The 25,555-nt window shown below is 43.2% G+C and overlaps 1 protein-coding gene and 1 non-coding gene across 3 annotated transcripts in view; both read right to left on the bottom strand.

The window, feature by feature from the left end:
- The window catches only part of PIGO (phosphatidylinositol glycan anchor biosynthesis class O), a 40,173-nt gene extending 17,082 nt beyond the window's left edge, over positions 1–23,091 (bottom strand). For both annotated transcript variants that reach the window (XM_077463146.1, XM_077463148.1), the window contains exons 1-5: positions 23,009–23,091; positions 14,387–14,880; positions 8,880–9,023; positions 5,039–5,162; positions 1,584–1,743 (exon numbers count right to left, since the gene is read on the bottom strand). In XM_077463146.1, coding sequence (XP_077319272.1) covers positions 1,584–1,743; positions 5,039–5,162; positions 8,880–9,023; positions 14,387–14,879 — 921 coding nt within the window. In that variant the 5' untranslated portion in view covers position 14,880; positions 23,009–23,091. The remainder of the gene's footprint in view (positions 1–1,583; positions 1,744–5,038; positions 5,163–8,879; positions 9,024–14,386; positions 14,881–23,008) is intronic.
- Positions 22,641–22,784, bottom strand: LOC143941514 (small nucleolar RNA SNORA23). The gene has a single exon (XR_013264204.1). It is a non-coding gene; the product is annotated as a small nucleolar RNA SNORA23 (small nucleolar RNA).
- Positions 23,092–25,555: the final 2,464 nt, after the last annotated feature.

Here is a 25,555-nt window from a genome sequence, read left to right as displayed (position 1 = left end):
GTGCAGGCGTTGGCATCTCAAGTAAGGGAAACAGGAAGTGAAGCCTTGCAGCTTCACAGCCGGTTTCCTACTGCGCATGAGTGAGCCGCGGTGCGCCTTGAGAATGGTCCCCTAGTCTTCTGGGACTTGTGATGTGTTCCAGAAGACTGCAGAGGAAGGAGGGGGAAAAACGAGCAGGATTTCCCCTTTTGGGTGGAGCTCCGCTTTAAGAATGCAGTCTTGTCATGTGGAAAAAGTAAGTACATCCTATACACTTACCATCACTTCAAATCCATGAAATTAGAATATGGGGTTCCAGATTAGGTGCAAATAATTACAACCTCCTTAGGGAGGTATGTGGGTGGGACCTGTCTCATTTAAACCTCAGTCTGGGGTTCGCTTGGTTATTGACATATATGGTGTCATCATGCCAAAATAATTAGAGCTCTCTATGGCCCTCAGGTTGTGAATGATTAGGAGTCTAGGCATTTAAAAAGATTTGAAATCAATCATTCTTCTGTAAGAAAAATACTGTCGCAGATTTTAAAAGACTGCTAATTAGCCCAGGACAGGCTGGCCCAGGGAATACAATCCAAAAGCTGACCCTTGGATGCTAAAGGAAGTCTCCAAGAGCCCCAACATTTAATTGTGGGGTGTTCAGGTAACTCTTTCAACAGCTGGGGTCAATGTACATGCATCCACAATAATAAAGAGATTAAATCAATTCAATCTGCATAGGATGTGTGTTACGAAAGAGCATTTGCTGTCCAAAAATATTATAGATTACAGTTTGCCATTGGACATATAGGCAAAGACCAGGCCTTCTGGAACAATGCACTGAAGACCGATCAAAGAGTTGTTAGATCACAGTAACAGTAGACATTTGCCGCAACCAAAAGACAGTATTCCAGGAGAAAAACCTCATAACGGCTGTGAAGCATGGTGATGAAAGTTATAGTTTAGGGTTGCCTGCTGCTTCAGGGCCTGGGCATCTTTAAATCATCGAGTCAATAAAAAATTCTGCATCATATCAAAGTGTGCTTCATGAGACTGTGAGGCCATCTTTCTGAAAGTTGAAGTTGAATTGGAAATGGATCTTTCAATACAATAATGATCTGAAGCACACATCCAAATCCACCAAGGAATTGCTCAAAAAGAAATAGAAGGGTGTGGACAACCCTAGTTTTGTAAGGGGATTTCACGCAAGGATCTTGCAACTGAAGAAGTTTTACACGGAGCAGAGGTAAAAAATGTCACCTAGTCAAAGTTAGTGTGCAGTTGAAGGCCAGCTACAAGAAGTAATTTCTGGGCAATACCAGCTTCTGAGACCAAGGCTGTATATACTTTTTCCACAGTACACAATTACAGCTATTGATATTTTTGCAGGAATAAATGATTGAAAATAAAAGAAATTCCTTGTGCTCTTATTTAAGTATATCACCTTTATCTGTAGGCACTGTTTGAGTAAAGATCTAATGTTTGACTGATCAAATATGTTGAAAAAGGTCAACAATTTCCATGGGGTATATTTCATTTTTAATATGACTGTATATATCACATATATGATCTGGTTTCATCCAACCAACAATCTTTGGATAAAGTACCTCCAATAGCTGCTTAGCGAAAAGAGGGGCTTTGCTGTACAAGAAGAGAGCTGCAGTCACTTCCTTCTCACTGTCTCCTCCATGGTCCCCGGTGTCGGTCATCCCATGGTCCCCAGCCACCACCAGCAAGGTGTTGTCATCCAGGTGTTCTATGAGGGAGCTGTGGAAAATATTTATATGTAATGAAAGAGTTATGAGATCACTGGGACCAGGGGGGTCATGGTGATATCATGCCATAAGTGTTGCTCTTTGGAAGCACTTGAATTCTAACATTCAAATAGTGGACATAGATCAGTGGTTCTCAACCTGGGGGGTCAAATGATGATTTGCCAGGGGTCACCAAATCCTAGGCTGTTCCTGAAGCCCGCGCCACTCTCCCAGCCTTTTCGCAACCACCCAGCAGCCCATGGCCACCAACTCAGCCTCTTCGCAGTCACCCATTCAGTTCATGGCATGGGTGGGGGTGCAGAGACTAGAGGTCAGATGACTGGTGAAGAATGTGAAGTGGGAGGGGCTGGAGGAGATCCGATCTCCTGATTTCGGCATAGGTGTCACTGCTGCGAGACACCACAGAGCTGGAGACACAGTGAAGCCAGAGACACAGTGAGTAATACTACCTGTGATTATAGTTGCCATTAAAAGTCCCCACAGTTCTCAGATTAGCAGATGACCTTGATCAAGAGCAACTAAGTTGTCTGATTAGAACTCCCCCCAGCACTGCCACTCATCCCACCAGAACTGGCACTCATCCCAACTCCCCCCACCCTGCCAAAGAATAAAAATAGAGAATACATGGAAGGAAGAGGAAAAGAGGGGAAGGAACAAAGAAAAAGGGAGAGAAAGAACCTATGGCCAGCTTAAATACTTCCGGACCGCCCTATAGCCTCTACAGGGCTGCTCACCTGCACAGCATCACGTATATATAGGCGACTCTTAACGTCTACCTACAGGGGGCACGTGCGCCGGCCAGTGGGCCGCTTCTGCTGTGATTAATCACAGCAGAAGCCGATTGGTGGGTGCCAAGCGCTGGATGTCTGCTAGCACCCGCTGATCATCTGTAAAACACACAGAACGGAGATCTGCATATGTAAACAAGGCAGATCTCTGTTCTGACGGGGGGGGGGGGTGGATTTTGTGTCCCTGCAAAGCAGGGAATAAAATACATCTCTTCCCCTAGTAAAAAACAGCACATACAGTACACAAAAATACTGATTAGGCACACGGTTAACCCTTTGATTGCCCTAGATGTTTAACCCCTTCCCATCCAGGGTCATTAGTACAGTGACAGAGCAAACTTTTAGCACTGATCACTGTATTAGCGTTACTGGTTCCCACAAAGTGTCAAAAGTGTCAGTTAGTGTCCGATTGTCTGCCCCAGTATCACAGCCCCGCTACAAGTTGCTGATCGCCGCCATTACCAGTATATAATTAAATAAAAATTCCATAAATATATACCATAGTTTGTAGGTGTAGGTGTTTTTCTAGTAACCAGATAAGTGTGGGGGTACGTTTTGTTTAATGGTCATGCCTTTTTTGAGTTGCACTTAGCAGCATAGACCATGGACCACTGGGTGTTTTCTTTGGTGTGATAGATTCTATCTATCTATCTATTAATAAATTTAACCCTTTAACATTTTCCTGTCCATGGTCTCAGATTTCTTTTTCATACATTGTACATTTTTTTAAATGGACTATTTTTATCCATTTTCTCCTAGTCCTTTTACTCGCTGTTTCAGTGTCTCTCTACCCATTACATACCCTCCATGTCCGCCCCCAGGGGGGGCACCCTGATCTGAGGGTGTCTCCAAGTCGGTCGCTTGGTTGTTGAGGAGTTGGGAATTCCAGGGGTGAGTCGTGACCTATCATTGTGTTTATTACTGTATTATTATGTTTGGATTATGACTATTAATTTTGTTTTTTGATTGTATTGTGTGTAATTTGTGTTTATGGCTATAAAACTCTATGTATTGTATGTATTAAAAATTATATTTCTTTGCATATATTAGATTTGTAAAGTGACGTTCCCTGAGGAAGCGGCATTTCTAGTGCCGCGAAACCGGTCGGATTTATACGTCAATTCTGCACTTCCGTAACAAAATCCCCTTGTTTGGAAATCAATGTTATAATTATTTTTGAGTTTATTCTGTCCTTTTATTGGATTGAATATATGTTGGTCCTTCTGTATAATTGTTTGTTTGTCATTTATCGATGTGGATTAATTTATAATAAAATATGATTGAATTTTATTGATTTTTTCTGATTAAGTATACGATACCGCAATAGTCCCCGTTCCCACTGAACTATTAGGAAATACTCCTGTTGAGTTTTTTTCCTTGATGTTCTGAGCTCTATGCTTAGTTTTCTATACACATTTTTTGGGACGATGGTATCTTGGTGAATTTTTGGGGCTGTCATACTATCTACATAGTTTGTAGGTGCTATAACTTTCATGCAAACCAAACAATATGCAATATTGGGATTTATTATATGTATTCTATGTAGCAGAATACATATATTAGCCTACATTTATGAAGAAATTCGATTTTTTTATTATTGCATATGTTTTATAGCAGAAAGTAAAAATATTTTAGTTTAAGCTCTGCTGGCTGTACAGCTCAGAGGTCTTAGATTAGCCACACCTCCCGCATAGTAGGTATAAATGCTCCTAGATTTGCATAAGGGGGCAGAGACAATCACTACAAAGAACAATGCAAAGCATTTATTTGACCCTGTTGCTTAGCCTTGCATGGGATCATTTTAAGGCTACCACAGATTCCTAATAATTGTAAGGAACCTTTAAATGTTTTATTATATTTAAGCGTTCAATTTATATTTTATAGGAACAGACACAGTTTGCAAGCGAGAGAGAGGAAAAAGTCACTGCTCATTAGGACTGGGGAAAAAAATCGATTTAAATCTTGAATCGAGTTGAGAGATCAAATCACTTCCAAATTGCAGCAAATCGATTTATTTTTTTCTCACCAGGACCAGCGCTGACACCGCGCCAGTCCTGAGGTGCTGCGGGTAGGAGTTTTTAGGCGAGGCCGTGGCTTCAGCCTAGTCCGAAAGGCTGGACTCCGCGGACTAGGCCGAAGCCGCACCTCGCCTAAAAACTCCTGCCTGCAGCTCCCCAGGACCGGCGCTGTGTCCATCAAAAAAAAAAAAAACTTGATTCGAATCATGAATCAAGATTTATTTTTTTAGAAAATCGCCCAGCTCTACTGCTCATAATTATTTATGCGTGCAAATTTTCCCTTGAGCTATTGAGCTCTGTAAATTACATTTTGTTTTAGGTAACCCAGGTAAGACTAGCCTGGAGAATGTGAAAAGCAACCTAAAGTGCCACCTGCTGCTAGCAATTGAAAATACACAATATTTAGATCTGGCCATACACATGTATAGAGATAAGCTGTTCAGGAGTCAGAGCAGTCAAGTTTAGGAAGAGGTCCTCTCACCTTATCATCTGATTCATTTGCGTGAGTTTCTTGGCGGTCTCTGGGTGGTCTGGCCCATGCTTATGTCCACAGTGATCAACCCCAAGAAAATGAGCAATTACAACGTCCCAATCTCCCCCGTCCACTAAGAGAAGAAAAAAAAGCAACATAATAAAAATATGACACAGCACAGGCTACAGATCATTACAGTCATACAATTACACGTCATTTAGATGGCGAGAGGGATTCAAATGCCTGCATACAGGTTCTACAACGCCTCATCGTCACATCTTTAAATGAACCCCTTTGCTGGCAGACCAATTTTATTACATGTTTGGCTTCAACATTAATTGAACACCCCCCTCAAAACATTATAGCAAAGGACCCGTTAAATAAAATGATGGTAGTTGCAATTTTTTATGTAGCATGTTATTTGTGCGGTAAGATGCAGTTTAAAATCGACACAGTGCTTCAGATGTGGATATGGCTCTGAATGGCCTCAGCCAGCGCTGCTCTGGCCACGCTCCCCTAACATATTTCGCCCCACCCATCGGGAGTTGGTCACAGAGGTATATGATATATGTTCAAATGTTTATCAAATCTGTGTTTTTAGTAAAAAAAGAAATTGTTACATTTAATTTATTGCACAAAACCACAATTTGATCTCCAATTTGTGTACAGAAAAATGGAAAATGGATATCAGATTATGTCAGGCCTCAAAACTGTGTACACCTGTGAAACAGGATCAAAATACAATATCCTAAATTAATGTAATTAAATACCATAAAACAAAATCCTTACAGCAGTCTAGAACACTTCTACATGAAATTCCATCACCTGCAGAGAAATTCAAGTTCATGGCTGCTATTGATTACATTTTAAAGGAGAAGTGCAGCCAAACGTTCTGTTTTCAGCAGGAAGCAGGATAAAGCCCGTTGTCAGCTGAAGTCACCGAGCCGGGAATGATCACGACCATTTGGTCGTGATCCTCCCACATGCCTGGACCAGCACCCAGCTCAGCCTCTCAGCAAGCTGCTTAGAGCCAGAGCCGGCTGCTCTCTCCCCCTTCACAGCCCAGCGCTCTAGTAAGCGAGGGAAGGGGGCAGAGCAGAGAGCTGGTGACCGACAATCATCAGCTCTCTGCTCAAGGAGCTCTGAGAACCGCTGATCACTCGGTTCTCCCCCTAAGGCTCAGTTCACACTTGTGCGATCCGGGAACCCTGAAAATCCACTGCAGGTTCCCGCATCGCAGTCGACTCGCACAGCAATTCACACTGCCATATGCCAGTGTTCTGTCAAATTCTCCAACCTGTCAGAAACTCCAACTACTTAACTTCAGGTTTCTTTAAAGCAGCAGCAATTAGAGTTCTTGACAAATTGGTGGTTGGACACAACAGCGGCAAACTAATACAGTTCGGTGCAGGATATTATGAGTGGAGATTCTTACTCCGCTCTGATACCAGCCAAGAAAATGGCCGCCTCCGAGGCGGTGACAACTTTGTCCTCGTTAGCCGCTGTGCTGTCAAAACAGCTGAATCTTCCTGTACCGGACTGTATTCGGTTGTCGGTGTTGTATTGAAATACTAGTTTGTCAAAATCTCCAATTACTAAGGCCGCATACACACGGGCGGATTGTCTGCCCAACTAAGTTCGGCAGACAATCCGACAGACAGTCCGTTCAAAATTTGAATGAACGGACTTGACCACACACGATGAGCAGACAGTCCGCTGAAAGCGTGCGCGATGACGTGTACAGCACGTACGACGGGACTAGAAAAACGACGTTCTATACACTGCAATGCAACCTTCGGCCGTGTAAACCCTTTCTGAGCATGCGCCATACTTAGTTCGTCCAACTTGCCTACACACGAGCGGACTGTCCGCTGAAACCAAGTTTGGACGGACAAAACCAAGTTTGAACGGACTGTATTACGGAAATTCCGTAAGACTTTGTTCGTCAGATTGTCCGCTGAAAAAGTCCGCTGAAGCACACACACGAGCGGATTGTCCGCTGAAACACGGTTCAGCGGACTAAGTTGGACAGACAATCTGCCCGTGTGTACGCGGCCTAAGGGTTTAAATAAACCGGAAGTGAAGTGGTTGGAGTTTGATGGGTTGGAAAAATTGACAGAACACCAGGGAGTGTCAATACATTGTTAATGACACCCCCATTTCAGCTCGCATATCGCACTGAGAACTGACAGTTCGGATATGAATCGGATCACAAGGGTGTGAACACTCATCCAATCTGATTTTGGTGCGATCCAAAAAGAGTCCTGTGCGAGTTTGGTTCGAATGCGATATCAGCCATACAATCTGTATGGCTGAAATCGCATCGCACAGACATCGCATGTGATTTGCACTGCAGTGCGGTGCGAATCACATGCAATCTCACAGAGCACACTGGTGTGAACCGGCACTTAGAATTAGCGGTGGGGGGGGGGGGTGCAATATCAGACCTATGCTGAATCCACCTAAGTATGATTCTGCAAAAAAACATACTTCTCTTTTAAGGTTTTTTTTTTAAAAAAAGGGGGGGGGGGGGTATAGTAGGTATTTTGAAGGTCAATTTCATTTTCGTTTATTAAAACAGTCACTGGCGATCCTGCCATGTTCCACTGTTCATTGGGAAGCCCACCCCGAGAAATGCCATGCAGCCATTGTAGAAGTACATGTATACAGGAAATGGCTGCAAAAAGGCTGCAGCAGTTTCGAAATGCTTTAAAAATGATAAAGATGAAGTTTAATATGCTTATATTTTGCCCTCCCATGAGTCTCTATGCTTTTCTATACAATGCAGGCAGATCATGGCTGGTGGGAGGGGCCAGTAGGGTGCTGTACATAGCTTCCTGAACTGACCACAACTCTCTGCCTCAGTACACCTCTCAAGAGTCCTAATGAAAGCAGTGGGCTTGCTCTTATGAGAAGTTACAGTATGTAAATATGAAAATGCATGTTATGGGTGGATGTCTGTCTAGGAGTGGCCATTTTTTATGCAGGCTGCAACTGCATGCAGACCGACCTAGATAATGCCCACGTTTGACAATAAGGCCCCCTTCACTCGATTAGCAGGCTCTGATCCGCTTATCCATTTTTCAGGCAGACCCGAGCGGGCCACCCATTGACTCCCATGAGCAGGCGGATGTCAGTGGAGATGTGTCCGCTGACATCCATCTACCATCCGCTAAAAGCAGACATGTGGCGATACGTTCAGCCATCCGTCTGGTGGATCGGATCCAATCTGATGAAAATGGACATGCTGTCCGTTTTGGTCCGATCTCCCCGTAGAAATCAGCGCGGCTTTGCTCAGTGAGAAGAGACGGACCTGTCATCCTCCTGCTCAGCGGAGATCAATGGATCCATCTCCCACTGAGCTGGTGGACTCCACTGAGTAGATCTGCCCCGTGTGAAAGGGGTCTAAGCCCTCTTTAATTGAAAGAACTGAAATCCAATAAAAGGGTCAGATGAGGAACAGTCAAGCTGGGGATGAAAGGGTTAGATGATGCTGAAAGTCCCATACTCAAGAAATGAAGTGGTTTCTATCTGACTTTCTGTAGCTCACAGTGTGCAGTGAAATCAGAGTACACCATTTCAGTGCAGGAGAGGACCCTGTACAACTGGACAAGACTGAAGAGAAGCTTTATCTTTAGGCAAAAGCATGCATGTTATGGAGTAAAATCTACAAGATGCTTCAACAAATCACTAGAACTGTTGTTTTCCGCTTTGGTGACTACCTGGAAACCTGTACGTAGTTGCTTTGTGGAATCTTATCTTGCCAATAAAGAAATAAATTGAAGTGTCCCATTTGTTATTAGGCACATTAATTGACATTCAGTCAGTGAATTGTGCTTGGGTCACTCACCAGTGGGATAAAGATGCTGCAAGATTCCATCATCCACCATGTGAAGGTCCTTCACGTTGAAGGAAGAAAAGAAGTACGATTTGTAGAACTTTTTCGGGAACAATCCATCCCAGGTATCGTCTCCCATGAACACCACTCTCTTCCCTAAATAATAATGTAAAATAACAAATATCAATTCTCTCTCTTCATAAATAGATTTACATTGCTTGCCAAGCAGTACAGTCAGCAACTCAGCTAAATGGCTGCCAAAAAAAAAAAAAATTTACTTATACAATTTTTGTTTTCCATCTGAGAAGACTACTGTTTTTTTTTTTATCGGCAAGTACTGGTGACACACGTTGCACTAAACCAAAGATAAATCACTTTTTTGGTAATCACCCTCTTTCACAAGCTTTGCATAGGTTTTAAATTTTTGAAAGATTTCGTTTTTTTTTGGTGTTCACTTAAAAGTTTTTATGATTTTATATCTCTTTTGAAGCAAATATTTAGCACACAGGTTTGTGACATACAAATTGATTGAATGCATTTGGAAAACCCTTTGAATTTAATATAGCACTAGGCTTATTATTAGGCAACACCCGCCAGGTGTTCTAACACGAGCTCTAACATATTTGGAATTTTTCTAAATATTATATTTTATATATAATTTTGTACTTTTTTTTTTTTTTTTTTTACTGAATAGTTTCTGCACAACATGTTGGGAAAATGTCTCTGTATTCTCGCCACTTCTGCTTTACTTTTCAATTAAGTGCTGGTATTGATACTTTCAGTCAAGTACTGGCCGATACCGAGTATCAATACTTTGTGGGGAAATTTGCGTCAATACAAATTAAATGACCGCAAATCGCACTGCAAAGAATCACGTGATTTGAATGGGAATGCGGTGCGATTCCTGTCCAAATCACATGTGATTTCATCCCCATAGCTCCTGTGTATGTATAGAAAGGGAAAAGCGCCATCTAGTGGGCAGTTTATTAAAAATGTTGAACCGCGGTGAGATCTCCTGGAAGTGGGGACAGTTCCTGTCAAAAACAGGTACCCGCTCCCCCCGAAAAGGTGTCAAATGTGCCACTGGGGGGGGGGGGGGGGGGGTTTGGGGTGGGGGCTGATAAGCGGAGTGTCCACTTTTGGGTGGAACTCTGCTTTAAGTACATATCTGCTCAAATATCTGCATAGTCCCGGTCCTGCCGATAATAGAAAAACACGCCCGATGGATGTGCTCACAGGACTGGAGGAGTAGTTCCGGGACCCCTGTAGGTATAGAGCAGCAGTGATGTCAGCTCGGGGGCGGACCACCTCTACATTTCCTCCAGCCCTGTGAACACTGCAAATGGCTGTGATTTTCTACCATTGGGGGGACCGGGACACCTATGCAGATTTTGCATTTGACCAGATATGTACTTAATGCGAGTTCTAATATTCTGAATAAACTGTCCACTAGATGGCGCTTTTCCCTTTCTATACACACACAGGAGCGGTGGGGGAAACCCCAAGCGATTCAATCAGGAATCGCACCGGATTCTGTTACCTAACAAAAATCATAGCTAATTATGTAATGAGCAAACTTACCACCCCTACCCACTCAAAAAATAATAATAGCAGTGTCCCTTCTCCATCTGTGCTCAGAAATCCCCAAAGTGGGACGCTACAGCAAGTGATTCTACTACCTCTGTCATGTGACAGCATCCAGTCTCTAGACCCGAGCACTGCCACATGGGAGGAAGTCATATACTCCCCTATACACAGAAGCACTGTGTACTGTCACCTGCAACAGAGTAAGGAGAGGCAATGCAGTAGGTGAGTATCAGTGAGTTAAGTGACCCCTTTGCAAAGACACCTTCACTTCTTCCTGACTGGGCAAGGTGACGGCATCTCTTGATCAATATGTTCTTGCTGAAGATGAGTTTGTGTACCAAGTGATTCCTGGACAACAGCCACTTACTATGAGCACGTCTGGCCATAACATGTGACAATCCTTCACCCCAAGACAAGTCTATTATGGGAACAGTAAAGCCATCTTTCTCCAGTACTGCTTGTCTATTTGCAAAGACTGAAACAAAACCTTTATTATCTACTTCCTTTTCTTGCTGTCCATTCATTAGCATGCATTAGCATTTCTGGCAGTATAAAATCTCATTAAAGTGGAACTTTAATGCTGAGTTTTAAAATGGGTGGACAGACAGGAATTTTAATGCAGAAGAGACATGCTTACCTGCCTGTCTATGCGGCTCACTGTAGAGATTCTGCAATCTGGCCGAGCTCCCGCGCTTGCAATTGAGGTCCAGAAGAGGGCTGCCCGAAGATGTCAGCAGCCACGCGTGGAGCTCGGGGGCACTGCATCGCTGGGTCTTAAGTGGGTATTGTTTCGCTTTAAAGGCTAAGCACTCTTGTTCATCTTTTTTTTGTTTTTCTAAATTCCAGCTCCCCATGTACCAATATATCATTAATGTACTTCTTTTGCAAAAATAAAACAACTTTACATTTATTCTACGCACACTTACCTCACTGTCTTCGTAGCGGTTTAAAAACACTTCTCCATTACTTGTGCCTTACTTCCTGAACAGGCTAGAGGTCATGACACAGGAGGAAGTTGACAAGCTGATCTCATTAGCAGACACCCTGCATCATCTTCCCTCAGCTGGTCAACTCCTTCCTGTGTCATGGCCTAATGTCTGTCCAGAAAGTAAGGCAGAAGTAACGAGAAGTGTTTTTAAACAACTATAAATACAGTGAGGTAAGTGGGTGTAGAATAAATGGAAAGCGGTTTTATTTTTGCAAAATAAGTACATTAAAAGGGGTTGTAAACCCTTAGGGTCTTACACCTTAATGCATTCTATACATTAAGGCAGCGATTCCTCCAAAGGTTGTAGGGGTTCCTTTAGCATTGGGCAATTTCTGCCTCTCAGATAAGTTCCCACCGACACCATTGATCTTTTTAGCTATCTGTAAGGAGGTAATTCTTCCCAATGACCACAAGTTAAAGGACCATTCTTCCCACTGACCGGACACACTGTTGTATCATGAGTTGTGGATTTCTAAAATTTAGCAGGGGTTCCCCGAGACCCCGTCCCTTTTCTTACCTGAGCCCGATCGGTCCAGCGACGGGGACGAGCACAGCAGCTCCAACCGCTGTCTCGGGTCCTCATTGGATAGATTGATAGCAGGAGCCATTGGCGGGGCAGCTCTGTGCAAAACCCTTGCACAGAGGAGGTACGTATAACATGTTTGTTATTTTAAAAAAAAATAATTAAGCTTTACAATCACTTCAATGCTATAATGGTACATAGGGGAGCTGGAATTTAGTAAAAAAAATAAAAATGTAAACAAAAGTAAAACAAGTAAATACATTTTAAATACATAGGTGCATCTCAATAAAGTTGAATATCATCAAAAAGTTAATTTATTTCAGTAATTTAATTAAAAAAATTGAAACTAGTATATTATATAGATTCATTACACACACAGTGATATATTTCAAGCATTTCTTTCTTTTAATTTTGATGATTATGGCTTACAGCATGTGAAAACTAATATACAAGTTTCACTTTTATTTAATGGAATTACTGAAATATATAAACTTTTTGATGATATTCAAATTTTTGGAGATGCACCTGTATTATTATCATACAAGATTTATATAGCGCCAACAGTTTACACAGCGCTTTACAATATAAAAAGGGAGACATTACAGTTACAATACAATAAAATACAAGAGGGTTAAAGTGGCTGTAAACTCTTTACAACCACTTTTATCCTTGCTGGATGGATTTATTATAACAATAAAGAAATTGTTTTCATTGGAGTGCGGCCATCCGGAACTTTATGTTAAATTTTTACTTTAGCTTCTTGTATTTGTTGTCACCTTCTCTAAATTACAACTTTATTATTAGAGATGGGAAAGAAGTGTATTTTTTCTGACCCCATTTGGTCAGGGGAAACATTTGTGTATTGTACTGGTACACACAATGAAGTATGAGATCTCAACCTAAAAAAAAAATTGAAATAAAGACCTTATGGTATGGAGTGTTACAGAGCCCAAGATCAGCTTTGGATGGGTAGGGAACCCCGGCTCTCCAGCTGTTTTGAAACTACAAGTACCATAAGACAGGGCTCGACAAAACCCGGGCGCCAGGTCGCATTTGCGACTAGAATTAGCGACCTGGCGCCTGGGGCAGCAGAGCTGGGGTATCCTGTCTACGTGGACCCCCTCGGCGTGATCGCGTAGGGCCGCGCCGCCGGCGGCCGGTAATTGAGCCCGCGGCTTTGAGGCCTTCTGCGATCCTATGGTTCGTTCTGGAATCTGACGCCCTCTTGTGGTGGCCATTGGAATGACAGCCAGCAATGCTAATGGAGCTTCCCCTGCCTGCCAGCCTATCTCCTTCCCTTTACTTAGAACTCCTAAACATTATATATATTTTTTATTCTAACACCCTAGAGAATAAAATGGTGGTCGTTGCAATACTGTCTGTCAGACCGTATTTGCACAGCAGACTTACAAGCGCACTTTTTTGGGGAAAAATAATTAATTATTCTAATAAAATAAAAAAAATAAAAAAAAATAAAAACAGTAAAATTAGCCCAATTTTTTTTTAAATTGTGAAAGATAATGTTACGCTGAGTAAATCAATACCCAACATGTCACGCTTCAAAATTGCGCCCGCTCATGGAATGGCGACAAACCTTTACCCTTTAAAATCTCCATAGGCGACGTTTAAAAAATTCTACAGGTTGCACGTTTTAAGTTACAGAGGAGGTCTAGGGCTAGAATTATTGCTCTCGCTCTACCGATCGCAGCGATACCTCACATGTGTGGTTTGAACGCCGCTTTCATATATGTGTTCGCTTCTGCACGCAAGCTTGGCGGGACAGGGTGCGTTTAAAATTATTATTTTTTTCTTATTTTTACTTTTATTTTTTTCACTGTTCTTTTAAAAAAAAAAAAGTGTGTCACTTTTTATCCTATTACAAGGAATGTAAAAATCCCTTGTAATAAAAAAAAGCATGACAGGTCCTCTTATATATGAGATCTGGGGTCAGAGAGACCTCACATTTCATATTTACACTAAAATGCAATTTAAAAAAAATTTGTCATTTGAAAAAAATAAAATAAATAAAATGTCCCTCTAAGAGCTATGGGCAATGACTTGGAGACAGGTGGGGGGCGCTATCTTCCCCTCACTCGTCTCCATGTCAGGCCAGGGACAGGTCCAGATCGCCATCACGGACCTGGCTCCTAACTTTTTTAGCTGGCTCCTAGATTCCAAGCAAATTTGTCAACCCCTGCCATAAGACATTGCAAGACCCTAACAATCACAGGCATGACTCCTAGAGGCAGAGGCATGATGGGATTTGTAGTTTCAAAACAGCTGGAGAGCTGAGGTTCCCTAAACATCCAGTAACTATAATGACAAATGACAAGCAAGAGGCCTTCAGACACTTTTAAAGACAGAACACTCATTAGAAGCATTACCACTATTTAGGGTCACAAAAATAAGTCTCTGACTCACCATTCTGTACCATCTGATGGATCAAATTGTCTTCCTGGATGGCATAGCTGGCAAAGTTGCTGCCCACATCCACAAAGGTCGGCAGTGAGCCTGTGGTGACTCCTTTAATCCTCTGCATGGTGGTCGTGGGAGGGTCGGCCCGGAAAGGGTAGAGTCTGGCATGCCGAGGTTGGGACTGGATCAGCTGGTGGATCACTTCCAGCTTGTTCTCGTAAGGCTTTGGGTTGGTGTTCGCTGGGTCATATTTGGCAAAGTCATACTTCAAGGCATCAATGATGACAATGACGGCCTTATTGAACCTGTGTGGGAACCAGCAGGTAGTGGTCTTTTGTTGGGTGCTGCTGAGAAGTCCAGGATCGGGAGGCTGAGAACACAGACTCTGATTGTTGAGTTCTATTCTCATTAGGAGGAAACCGCTCATGAAAAGCCAGATGCCGGAGTAGAAAAGGATGGACAGCCAGGCCAGGAAAAGGAGCACCGGAGCCCTCTTCATCCTGTAGAATACACAGACAACACTTTTCAAGCTGATTCACTAAGTTGGTGGTAGACATGCGATGGAAGTGGGATGCTAATGAACAAAATACTTCCATATTACATTTATTTTCTACTTCTGATTAACCACTGTCAAAATAAGTTCAGTTAGCTTTACAGAGAATTTATTACTTTCATTCAGGTCAGACTTCACTCTTATGCTGCGTACATACGATTGAATTTTGGCCAGCAAAGGACCGATGAGAGATTTTGGTCGGAAAATGCGACCGTGTGTATGCTCCATTGGACTTTTCGGCCAGCAAAAGATTGAGAGCGGGTTCTCAATTTTTCGGTCGGAAAAAGTTTTGATCGGAAAATCCGATCGTCTGTACCAATTCCGACGTGCAAAATTCCTACACATGCTCGCAAACACGTTGACGCATGCTCGGAAGCATTGAACTTAATTTTCTTGGCTCGTCAGTGTTGTAGGTCACCACGTTCTTGGCGGTTGAAAGTTCAGAGAACTTTTGTGTGACCCATGTGTATGCAAGACAAGCTTGAGCGGAATTCCGTCTGAAAAATCTTGGATGGTTTTTCCGACGGAATTCCGCTAAATCTGCTCATGTATACGCGGCATTAGCTGTCTTTTTCTTTTTTTTTTTTTTTTTTACTTTCACCTAAGATTTACCAAACTTTCCCTCAAAACTCACATTTTTATTAGATTAACTGAATCCATGAAAGTTGAGAGAATGCTGGGTAACAACATTTATAAATATACCCAACAGAATTTTAGAGCAAGTTCACACCTACAGGTACGAGCAAACACACAAGCATTTCCATGCATTTTCAGCTCCATCTGCGGGCCCGGGACCAGAAAAGTGGGTGCCATTGGGTAAAGGAGAGGGAGGAGAGCGGACATTTAAAAAAAAAAAACTTCTCCAGGTCCCCTATTTTCAGTGGGTGCCAGGGGACAGACAGCGGACTATTTAACTACTTTTGGGTTTAGGTGGATTAGTCTGCTTTCTATCCCCCGGCACCCACTGAATATAGGGGACCCGGAGACGTTTTTTTTGTTTTGTTTTTTAAATAGCTGCACAGCGGGAGATTAGATCATTGGTGCATAGGATTCTGAAGTCCCTGCCTGCTCTACCTTCAGCCCCCCACTGAGCCCCACCCCCCAGCCCCAGTTGCCCAGGAGGAAGGGGCAGGACCAGATATATCAACAGTAGTGATGAGCTCCGGCGTGTTCGCACGTGCCACATGCAGAGCCCGCCAGGAAGTCGGCGCAGCGCTGCGCTAATCACAGGCAGCGAGAAATTGTCTGATCTCTGCAGCCACGCATCGGGGCAATGTCTCACTGCCTGTGATTATCGCAGCGCTGCAGCGACTTCCTGGCGGGCTCTGCACGTGGAGCATGCGAATGCGCCGGAGCTCATCCTTAATCAGGAGTGCTCAGCTGGTCCCAGGCTCCCAGCTCTATAGGATCCCTTTGCAAAAGAAGCTGCATCCCAACCACCCCAGCCCTCAACCCCTATCCTACCCCACCCTTAACTAACCTGCCTTCACTTACCCTCCTCTCCCCCCCTCACCCTGTCCTCACTAACCCCCCACTCCCATCTCCACCCTGCCCTCACTTACCCCCCTACTCCCCCGCACCTTCCACTCACTTACACCTCCCTCCCACCCCTCTACCTCCTCTTCCTAGGTGACAGGTATTGGTATTGTGTTACAGAAAATGGTATTGGTGCATCCCTACAATGCATAATGTCAATATGTTTATTCTAAAAACACCAAAATCAAAAAAGGTAAAGGAAATGTGCTGTTCCCTACTGCTTTGACCAATCATTTGCTGGAAGTGAGCACAATATTTAGCGTTGACAGGTATGAGTGAGAACGTGACCTATTCCAAGTGACATCACTGGGCCAACTGTCAAGCACCAGCTTCTCCTTCTCTCAGCAGCTGAATGGAGCACCAGGGGAGCAAAGCAAAGAAGAGCATGTACTGCTGGGAAGGGAAGAAATAAAGTGACCATGTTGTTTGTTTTTATGCACTTTAAGCTTACAGTAGAACTAACGGCAAAATTATTAATTTATTTTAGAAAGAGTAAGGGAGGGTTATAACCCATCGTTGTTTTTTTTTTGTATCTGTGTCCTACTGGGAACATTTCCCTTCACTTCATGTTCCATAGACAAAAGAGGAAGTGAAGGAATCCCTGGTTGTCATCAGAACCAGTGTCCTTATCGGACAATTTCCCCTTTATTGCTGTTCTGGGGACAACCCAACATTTGGGATATTCCCCATCTTTGGTAATAATGGTAAACAGGACAAAGAGAGAGGATAAATCTCCCTAGCAGGGACACAGACAGCAATACAAATCTCACAGGGATTCCAATCGCTCTCCACTCTATCCAACACTAAAACACGCTTTTTCCTTTAGGTATACTTTACACTACATTACCACTAATGTCCAGCCTACTTATTGAAGGTATGTCAGTGGCAGGGCTGCTTATCTCAGAGAATAGGTGCAGGTACTCCCCCTTCGTCTCCACCCCCTACCCACCTGCAAGTACAACCCCTTTTAGAGGGTACAGAACAAAGAAAGTATCATTTTGTGGTGCTAAGCAATTTGTATGGAATTTGTTGATAACAAGAAAAGCAGTAAAACAAATCCCCTGCAGTCAGTAACAATAGAAACCCCCCCCACCCCCGCAACAATAGATCCACCCCAGCAGCAATACACCTCTACCTGCATCAACAGCCAGTAAAATTTTGTGGCTTTGCAGGCTGAAATGAAGACAGACAGTATTTGTTTTGTGCAGTGGTATTTACTCTAACATCCAAGTGGCAGAAATAACATCAACAAGTAAAAAAAAATTAAAAATTCACACAGAATTACTGATTTGGAAAAAGGATGCCCACTCCTAAAAATGACTTGGAAATTCAATCAGGTCTAGCCAATCATCTTCTCAATGGCCAGCAAAGCCATTTGACTTCCATATGTGATCAGCTGTGGTCATTCTGAATGAGTTCAGCATGGAAAGCGCTTTCCTGGAGCATTTTAGTCCCTGGTAGTGCAGCTGAAGCAAACAATCAACTATGGGTAGTAAGGCACTGTCATTGGGATCAAGTTGTGGACAGGCACAATTTAGGGGATGGATACCAAAAAAAAAAAAAAAAAAGTCAAAGGCTTTATATAATGCCTAGAAGCAAAGTGAGGTCTATTATTAAGAAGTGGAAGGTGGGAGGGAAGATCAGGGCAAGAAAAGCAATAAGTGTACAAAACATTTTTTTTTTTTCGGTTATAAAAGGTGGATTGTCTGATTGACAATGTTTTATCTGGAACCTACAATGTTTGATTGAATGTCTTTGTTTGTCTCAATAAATGCTTTTGAGAAGAAAAAAAAGAAGTGGAAGGTATTTGGTGGAACACAGACCCTCCCCGGATTGGGAGTCGCTCCAAACTGGATGAAAGAGCCGGGAGAAAACTGATCAGAGAGGCAACCAGGAGGCCTCCAGCAACTCTGAAGCAGTTTCAGGAATTGATGAGTGAGTGGTCACTGTGTACATGTGACAACAATATCACAGATCCTCCACAAATGGGGCCTGTACGGGAGGGGTGCAAGAAAGAATCCACACCTCAAGAAAGGCCACATACAGTGACCAATGAGAGTTGCCAAAACACACCTTGAAGATTCTGAGGTCACATGGAAAATGGTGTTCTGGTCAGATGAGACTAACATTGAATTATTTGGCCTTAACACCAAACACTATGTCTGGCGGAAATCCAATACAGCTCACCATCCATATAGCACCATTCCTACAGTGAAGCATGGAGTGGGTAATATACTGTTATGGAGGGGGTAATTATCCTGTTATGGAGGGGGTGATATCCTGTTATGGAGGGGGTAAATAACCTGTTATGGAGGGGGTAAATAACCTGTTATGGAGGGGGTAAATAACCTGTTATGGAGGGGGTAAATAACCTGTTATGGAGGGGGTGATATCCTGTTATGGAGGGGGTGATATCCTGTTATGGAGGGGGTAATTATCCTGTTATGGAGGGGGTAATTATCCTGTTATGGAGGGGGTAATTATCCTGTTATGGAGGGGGTAATTATCCTTTTATGGAGGGGGTGATATCCCCTTATGGAGGGGGTAATTATCCTGTTATGGAGGGAGTAATTATCCTGTTATGGAGGGGGTAATTATCCTGTTATGGAGGGGGTAATTATCCTGTTATGGAGGGGGTAATTATCCTGTTATGGAGGGGGTAATTATCCTTTTATGGAGGGGGTAATTATCCTTTTATGGAGGGGGTAATTATCCTTTTATGGAGGGGGTGATATCCTGTTATGGAGGGGGTAATTATCCTGTTATGGAGGGGGTGATATCCTGTTATGGAGGGGGTGATATCCTGTTATGGAGGGGGTGATATCCTGTTATGGAGGGGGTGATATCCTGTTATGGAGGGGGTGATATCCTGTTATGGAGGGGGTGATATCCTGTTATGGAGGGGGTGATATCCTGTTATGGAGGGGGTGATATCCTGTTATGGAGGGGGTGATATCCTGTTATGGAGGGGGTGATATCCTGTTATGGAGGGGGTGATATCCTGTTATGGAGGGGGTGATATCCTGTTATGGAGGGGGTGATACCCTGCTGTGCATTCACAGCCTGTCACCAGCCAAGCCCCAAGCCAGTCTGTCTGCATCCAGCCGTTCTACTGTCTCATCTGCCTGCTGCTCCTAGCTTCCTTTCAATGAATTACCGGCTGCCATCAGCACAGACTACTGGAAATATCATAGTTGCTCTTACACTGCCGTGCTCTAGCGGTTATTGTCTCATCATCAGTGGCCCTCAAGCCGGAACTGCAACAGCAATTTTTAGCGTGACTGCAACATTATAGCGGACACGTCAGACAATTTTGACACATTTTTGGGACCACTGGCATTAATACAGCGATCAGATGTGAATAAATATGTCACTGGCAGTGAAGGCGTAAATACTAAGGGACAGCAAAGGGGTTAATGTGTGTCCTAGTTTGTGTTCTAACTGAAGGGGGATGGGGAATGTGCAGCGAAACTAACAGATTGTATGTTCATACGCTGTATGAACACACAATCTGTCAGTTCTCTGCTCAGAGAACCGGAAAACTGTGTGTTAACATACACAGTTCAGGGTTCTCCGTGTGCCCTGAGCGATCGTGGGAGCCAGGCGTTGATAGAGACCGCCAGGCACTCGCATCAGCTTGGGGAGCGAGCAGGGGCGCGTGTGCGCCACCTAGTGGCCACAGGGCGAAGCCACGTTACATAACGTCGTTTCGCCCTGCTGTGCCATTCTGCCGCAGTACAACTGCGGCGGCTGGTCGGCAGGTAGTTAAACCATCAGCAATTGGAGATTTCAATTTCAACACCAGCAACCGAATACAGTCCGGCACAGGAAGATTTTGCTGTTTTGATGCCACAGCAGCTAACGAGGACAAAGTTGTCACTGACTCGGAGGCGGCCATTTTGTTGGTTAGTATTGGAGCGAGTAATAATCTCCGCTCATAATATCATGCAGCAGACTGTAAACGGTTGCCAGCGTAGTGTCCAAACAGCAATTAGCCGAAATCTCTAATTACTGATGGTTTAACCACTTCAGCCCCAGCAGAATTTACCCCCTTCCGGACCAGAGCACTTTTCGCGATTCGGCACTGCGTCGCTTTAACTGACAATTGCGCGGTCGTGCAACGTTGCACCCAAACAAAATTGACGTCCTTTCTTTCCCCCACAAATAGAGCTTTCTTTTGGTGGTATTTGATCACCTCTGCTAGCCACGGCTCTTAAAAGGGATGAACAGGTACGCCCCATTTGCCCACCGCTGCCATTGTGCCGACGTATATCGGCGTGCGGCGCTCGGCAAGTGGTTGAAGAAACCGGAAGTGAGGTGGTTGGAGTTTCTGACGAGTTGGTTATTTTGACAGAACACTGGAACTGTGTTTCCCTCACACCTCCAGCCCTGGTCATTGTTCATTTTATCTTTAACTGCTCTGTGTACAGAAGGTTTAGAATTACACAGAGTACAGAGAAGTTGGGCAGATTAATAGCTAAAGATAAGACATGGCACGACCTACAAAACCGACTCAATGACATTTTATGTAACGCTGGGCGGTTTCCAAATTCAGGCCGCCATACACACACACACACACAGGTATTCCTGGAGGACAGGACACATTTACAGTGAAGGAAAAAAGTATTTGATCCCCTGTTGATTTTGTACGTTTGCCCGCTGACAAAGAAATTATAAATCTATCATTTTAATGGTAGGATTATTTTAAAAGTGAGAGACAGAACAACAACAAAAACGCATTTCAAAAAAAGTTATAAATTGATTTTTAATGAGTGAAATAAGTATTTGACCCCCTTCGCAAAACATGAATTAGTACTTGGTGGCAAAACCCTTGTTGGCATTCACAGAGGTGGTCAGACGTTTCTTGTAGTTGGCCCCCCAGGTTTGAGGGATTTTGTCCCACTCTTCTTGGCAGATCCTCTCCGAATCATTAAGGTTTCAAGGCCGACGTTTGGTAACTCCAACCTTCAGCTCCCTCCACATATTTACGATGAGATTAAGGTCTGGAGACTGGCTAGGCCACTCCAGGACCTTAACCACTTCAGCCCCCGGAAGAATTTACCCCCTTAATGACCAGAGACGCTTTTTGCGATTCGGCACTGCGTCGCTTTAACTGACAATTGTGCGGTCGTGCGACATTGCACCCAAACAAAATTGATGTCCTTTTTTTTCCCCCACAAATAGAGCTTTCTTTTGGTGGTATTTTATCACCTCTGCGGTTTTTATTTTTTGCACTATAAACAAAAAATTTTTTTACTTTTTGCTATACTAAATATCCCCCCCCAAAAAAAAAAAAAAAATATATATATATATATATATATATATATATATATATATATATATATATATATATATAAAAAAAAACGAATTGCTTTCTTAGTTTAGGCCGATATGTATTCTTCTACATATTTTTGGTAAAAAAAAAAAAAAAAAATCACAATAAGCTTATATTGATTTGTTTGCGCAAAAGTTATAGCGTCTACAAAATAGGGGATAGTTTTATTGCTTTTTTATTATTCATTTTTTTATTTGTTTTTTATTAGTAATAGCATCGATCTGCGATTTTTATCGTGACTGCAACATTGCAGCGGACACGTTTGACACTATTTTGGGACCATTGGCATTTATACAGCGATCAGTGCTATAAATATTCACCGATTACTGTGTAAATGACACTAGCAAGGAAGGGGTTAAACACTAGGGGGCGATCAAGGGGTTAAGTGTGTCCTAGGGAGTGATTCTAACTGTAGGGGGGGTGGGCTCACTACAACATGACAGAAATCACTGCTCCCTGCTCCCGGTGACAGGGAGCAGTAGATCTCTGTCATGTTGCTAGGCAGAACAGGCAAATGCCTGGTTTACATAGGTACTTCCCCGTTCTGCTGCTCCATGACACGATCATGGGACACTGGCGCAAATGGAGTCCGCGGGACCCGTGGGCACGGTTACAGATTACGCAGCAGGCCCGCACCCACAAGGCCGTGTCTTAAAGGGGACATATCTCTCTCATATATATATATATATATATATATATATATATATATATATATATACACACACATACATACATATATATATATATATATATATACACACACACACATACATACACACCTCAATCACACCCATATGTAATAATACACATAATAAAAGACAAGAATCTAATAAGGAATAAGTGTGTGCATACACTAACATATATATATACACACACTAGTGTGTGTGTGTGTGTGTGTGTGTGTGTGTGTGTGTGTGTGTGTGACACACACACACACACACACACACACACACACACACACACCACACCCATATGTAATACACATGATAAAATACAAGAATATATCAAGAAATATACAGTATAACATGGAATATATAGTATAATAATGAGGAATATACAGTATAATGACAATAAAACACACCTATATAAACATATACACACATATAATAAAAACATAGACAGGGACATAAGAAATATATAAAATAAGGAATATAAAGTCATAATAATAAGTAATAATCATGTAAATACAGGCTGTAGCCCTGACCTGAGCCGACTCTCTCCCTTCTCATTGACTCCACTGAGGTCAGGCGGAACCCGGAAGAACAGAGCTCGGTCACCAGGACAACAGCACAATAGAGTGGAGAGCCAGGAACAAAGAGGAGAGGCTGGTGGAGATCATAGAAAGCACGCTGATGGACCAGACTGGTAATAGCGGGAACGGGTGGCCTCTACAGGTTTTTGCTGGTACTGCGTATCATCATGCATTATACAATTTACAACCGAAAAGCTGTTGATGATTATTATTATTATTATTATAATACAGGATTTATATAGCGCTAACATTTTTCTCAGTGCTTTACAAAATGATGACAGTAGAGTTACAATACAATTTGTCACAAGAGGAATCAGAGGGGGCCCCGCTTGGCCTGGAATTGGGAGGTCTCAGTTGACGTTTGATACAAATAAATTGTAAATGACAATGCTGTATTTATAATGAATATAGTAAGGGGTATGGTAAATATCATGTACACCGCCGTATTAAACCCAAAAGCAAACATTTATTATATTTCAGCTTACCAGTTCTCGGATGTGATGGCTGCATTAGTTTTCTTTTTTTTTAGACTTCCTTTCCTTTACGCTCACCTGGTTATCTGTCCAGTAAGGCTGTTTTTCAACAGAACTAACTGTTCTGCAGCTTCAGCAACTAGGGGGCTAAGACAAAACCCTTTACCACTGACAGGGTTGCTTACAATGATCAGCTTTTATTCATTTATGTAAAAACGTTATCCCAAAAGAAACAAAACAGTTTGCTGTAACTGCTTACAAAGTGTGAGTTTGGCTTTAATTTGATAGTGTATTTAAATCTTAAATGTGCATCTAACACTCCCCCCCCCCCCCTGACTAACAACGCTGCTGTCCAAAGGTGCCCCCCTGTGCTCCTTCTTCCAGAGTGGGGGCACTCTAATACAGGCCAGAACGGTGTTACTGGCCAGATCACACAGTTGGAAAACAGAGGGGAAATGCCTAAAAAAAGAAAACGAATGCAGCCACCACATCTAATGATTGGTAAACTGCAGTATACAGTGCATTCATAAAGTATTCAGACCCTCTTCACTTTTTTTTCAATGTTGTTATGTTGAAGCAGTTGTTTGATACTACAGTTGTTTGAATTATTTATTTTTTTCTCATTACTCTACAATCAGTACCCCATAATGACAAAGTTAATACAGAATTTTAGAAATGTCTGTGAATTTATTAAAAAGGAAAAAAAATGAAATATCCCATGTACTTAGGTATTCAGACCATTTACTCAGTACTTTGTCAGAGCAACTTCGGCACCAATTACATCCTCAAGTCTTTTTGGGTAATAATAACGTGACAAGCTTTGCACACTTGGATAGTTTGGGGGATTTTCTCCCATTCTTCTTTGTAGGACCTCTCAAGCCCCATCAGGCTGGATGGGGAGCGTCGGTGCACAGCCATTTTCAGGTCTCTCCAGAGATGTTCAATCGGGTCCAAGGCAGGGATCTGGCTGGGCCACTCAAGGACATTCACAGAGTTGTCACTCCTGTGTTGTCTTGGCTGTGTGCTTAGGACCGTTGTCATGTTGGAAGGTGAACCTTCGGCCCAGTCTGAGGTCCTGAGCGCTGTGCTTTCATTGAGGGTATCTCTGCATGTTGCTCCATTCAGCTTTCCCGTAACCCTGACCAGTCTAAAGACCCGTACACACGATCAGACTTTCCGACGGGAAATGTTCGATGACAGGCTGTTGGCAGTAAATCCGACCATGTGTATGCTTCATCGGACAAGTGTTGTCAGACTTTCCGCCAAGAAATGTTGGCTGGCAGGTTTTTCAAATTTTCTGCAGACAAATGTGTGTTGTCGGATTTTCAAAAAAAGTCCAAAGTACAAACACGCATGCTCGGAAGCAAAGATGAGCCGGAAGCGATCGGTCTTGTAAACTAGCGTTCGTAATTGAGAATTAACATTCGTGACGCAGCAAATTATGAAATTTCCAAATGCAGCGCACAATCCTCTTCTTTGTTAACTGCCCGCTGGCTGTCATATGACGGACAGGCGGTGCGGCTCTCATTTCGGGAGGGCGTCATATGACGCCCTCGCCTTCCCGGCCCACCAGGGGGCACACGCACGCTGCAGGCAGCGCTCGTGCATGCCCGCTGCGTCACTGGGGACCCGATGCACGTGCCCAGCGGCCACGATGTCCGCCGGGCACCCGCGATTGCCCGGGAACACAGCAGGACCGTGGATCTGTGTGTGTAAACAGATCCACGTCCTGTCAGGAGAGAGGAGACCGATGGTGTGTTCTCACTACAGAGGAACACCGATCGGTCTCCTGCCCTTTGTGAGTCCCCGCCCTGACAGTTAGAATCACTCCCTAGGGAACATAATTAACCCCTCGATCACCCCCCTAGTGTAAACCCCTTCCCTGCCAGTCACATTTATACAGTAATCAGTGCATTTTTTTAGCACAGATGTGGACGGTCCCAAAAATGTGTCAAAAGTGTCCGATGTGTCCGCCGCAATATCGCAGTCATGATAAAAATCACAGATCGCCAACATTACTAGTAAA

Source organism: Lithobates pipiens, unplaced genomic scaffold, assembly GCF_037356315.1.
Source record: "Lithobates pipiens isolate NorthernLeopardFrog02 unplaced genomic scaffold, aLitPip1_a1.2 Scaffold_3, whole genome shotgun sequence".
NCBI classification, from domain to species: Eukaryota; Metazoa; Chordata; class Amphibia; order Anura; family Ranidae; genus Lithobates; species Lithobates pipiens.
Note: the sequence above shows the minus strand (reverse complement) of the source record. Positions and strands in the feature narration are given on the sequence as shown.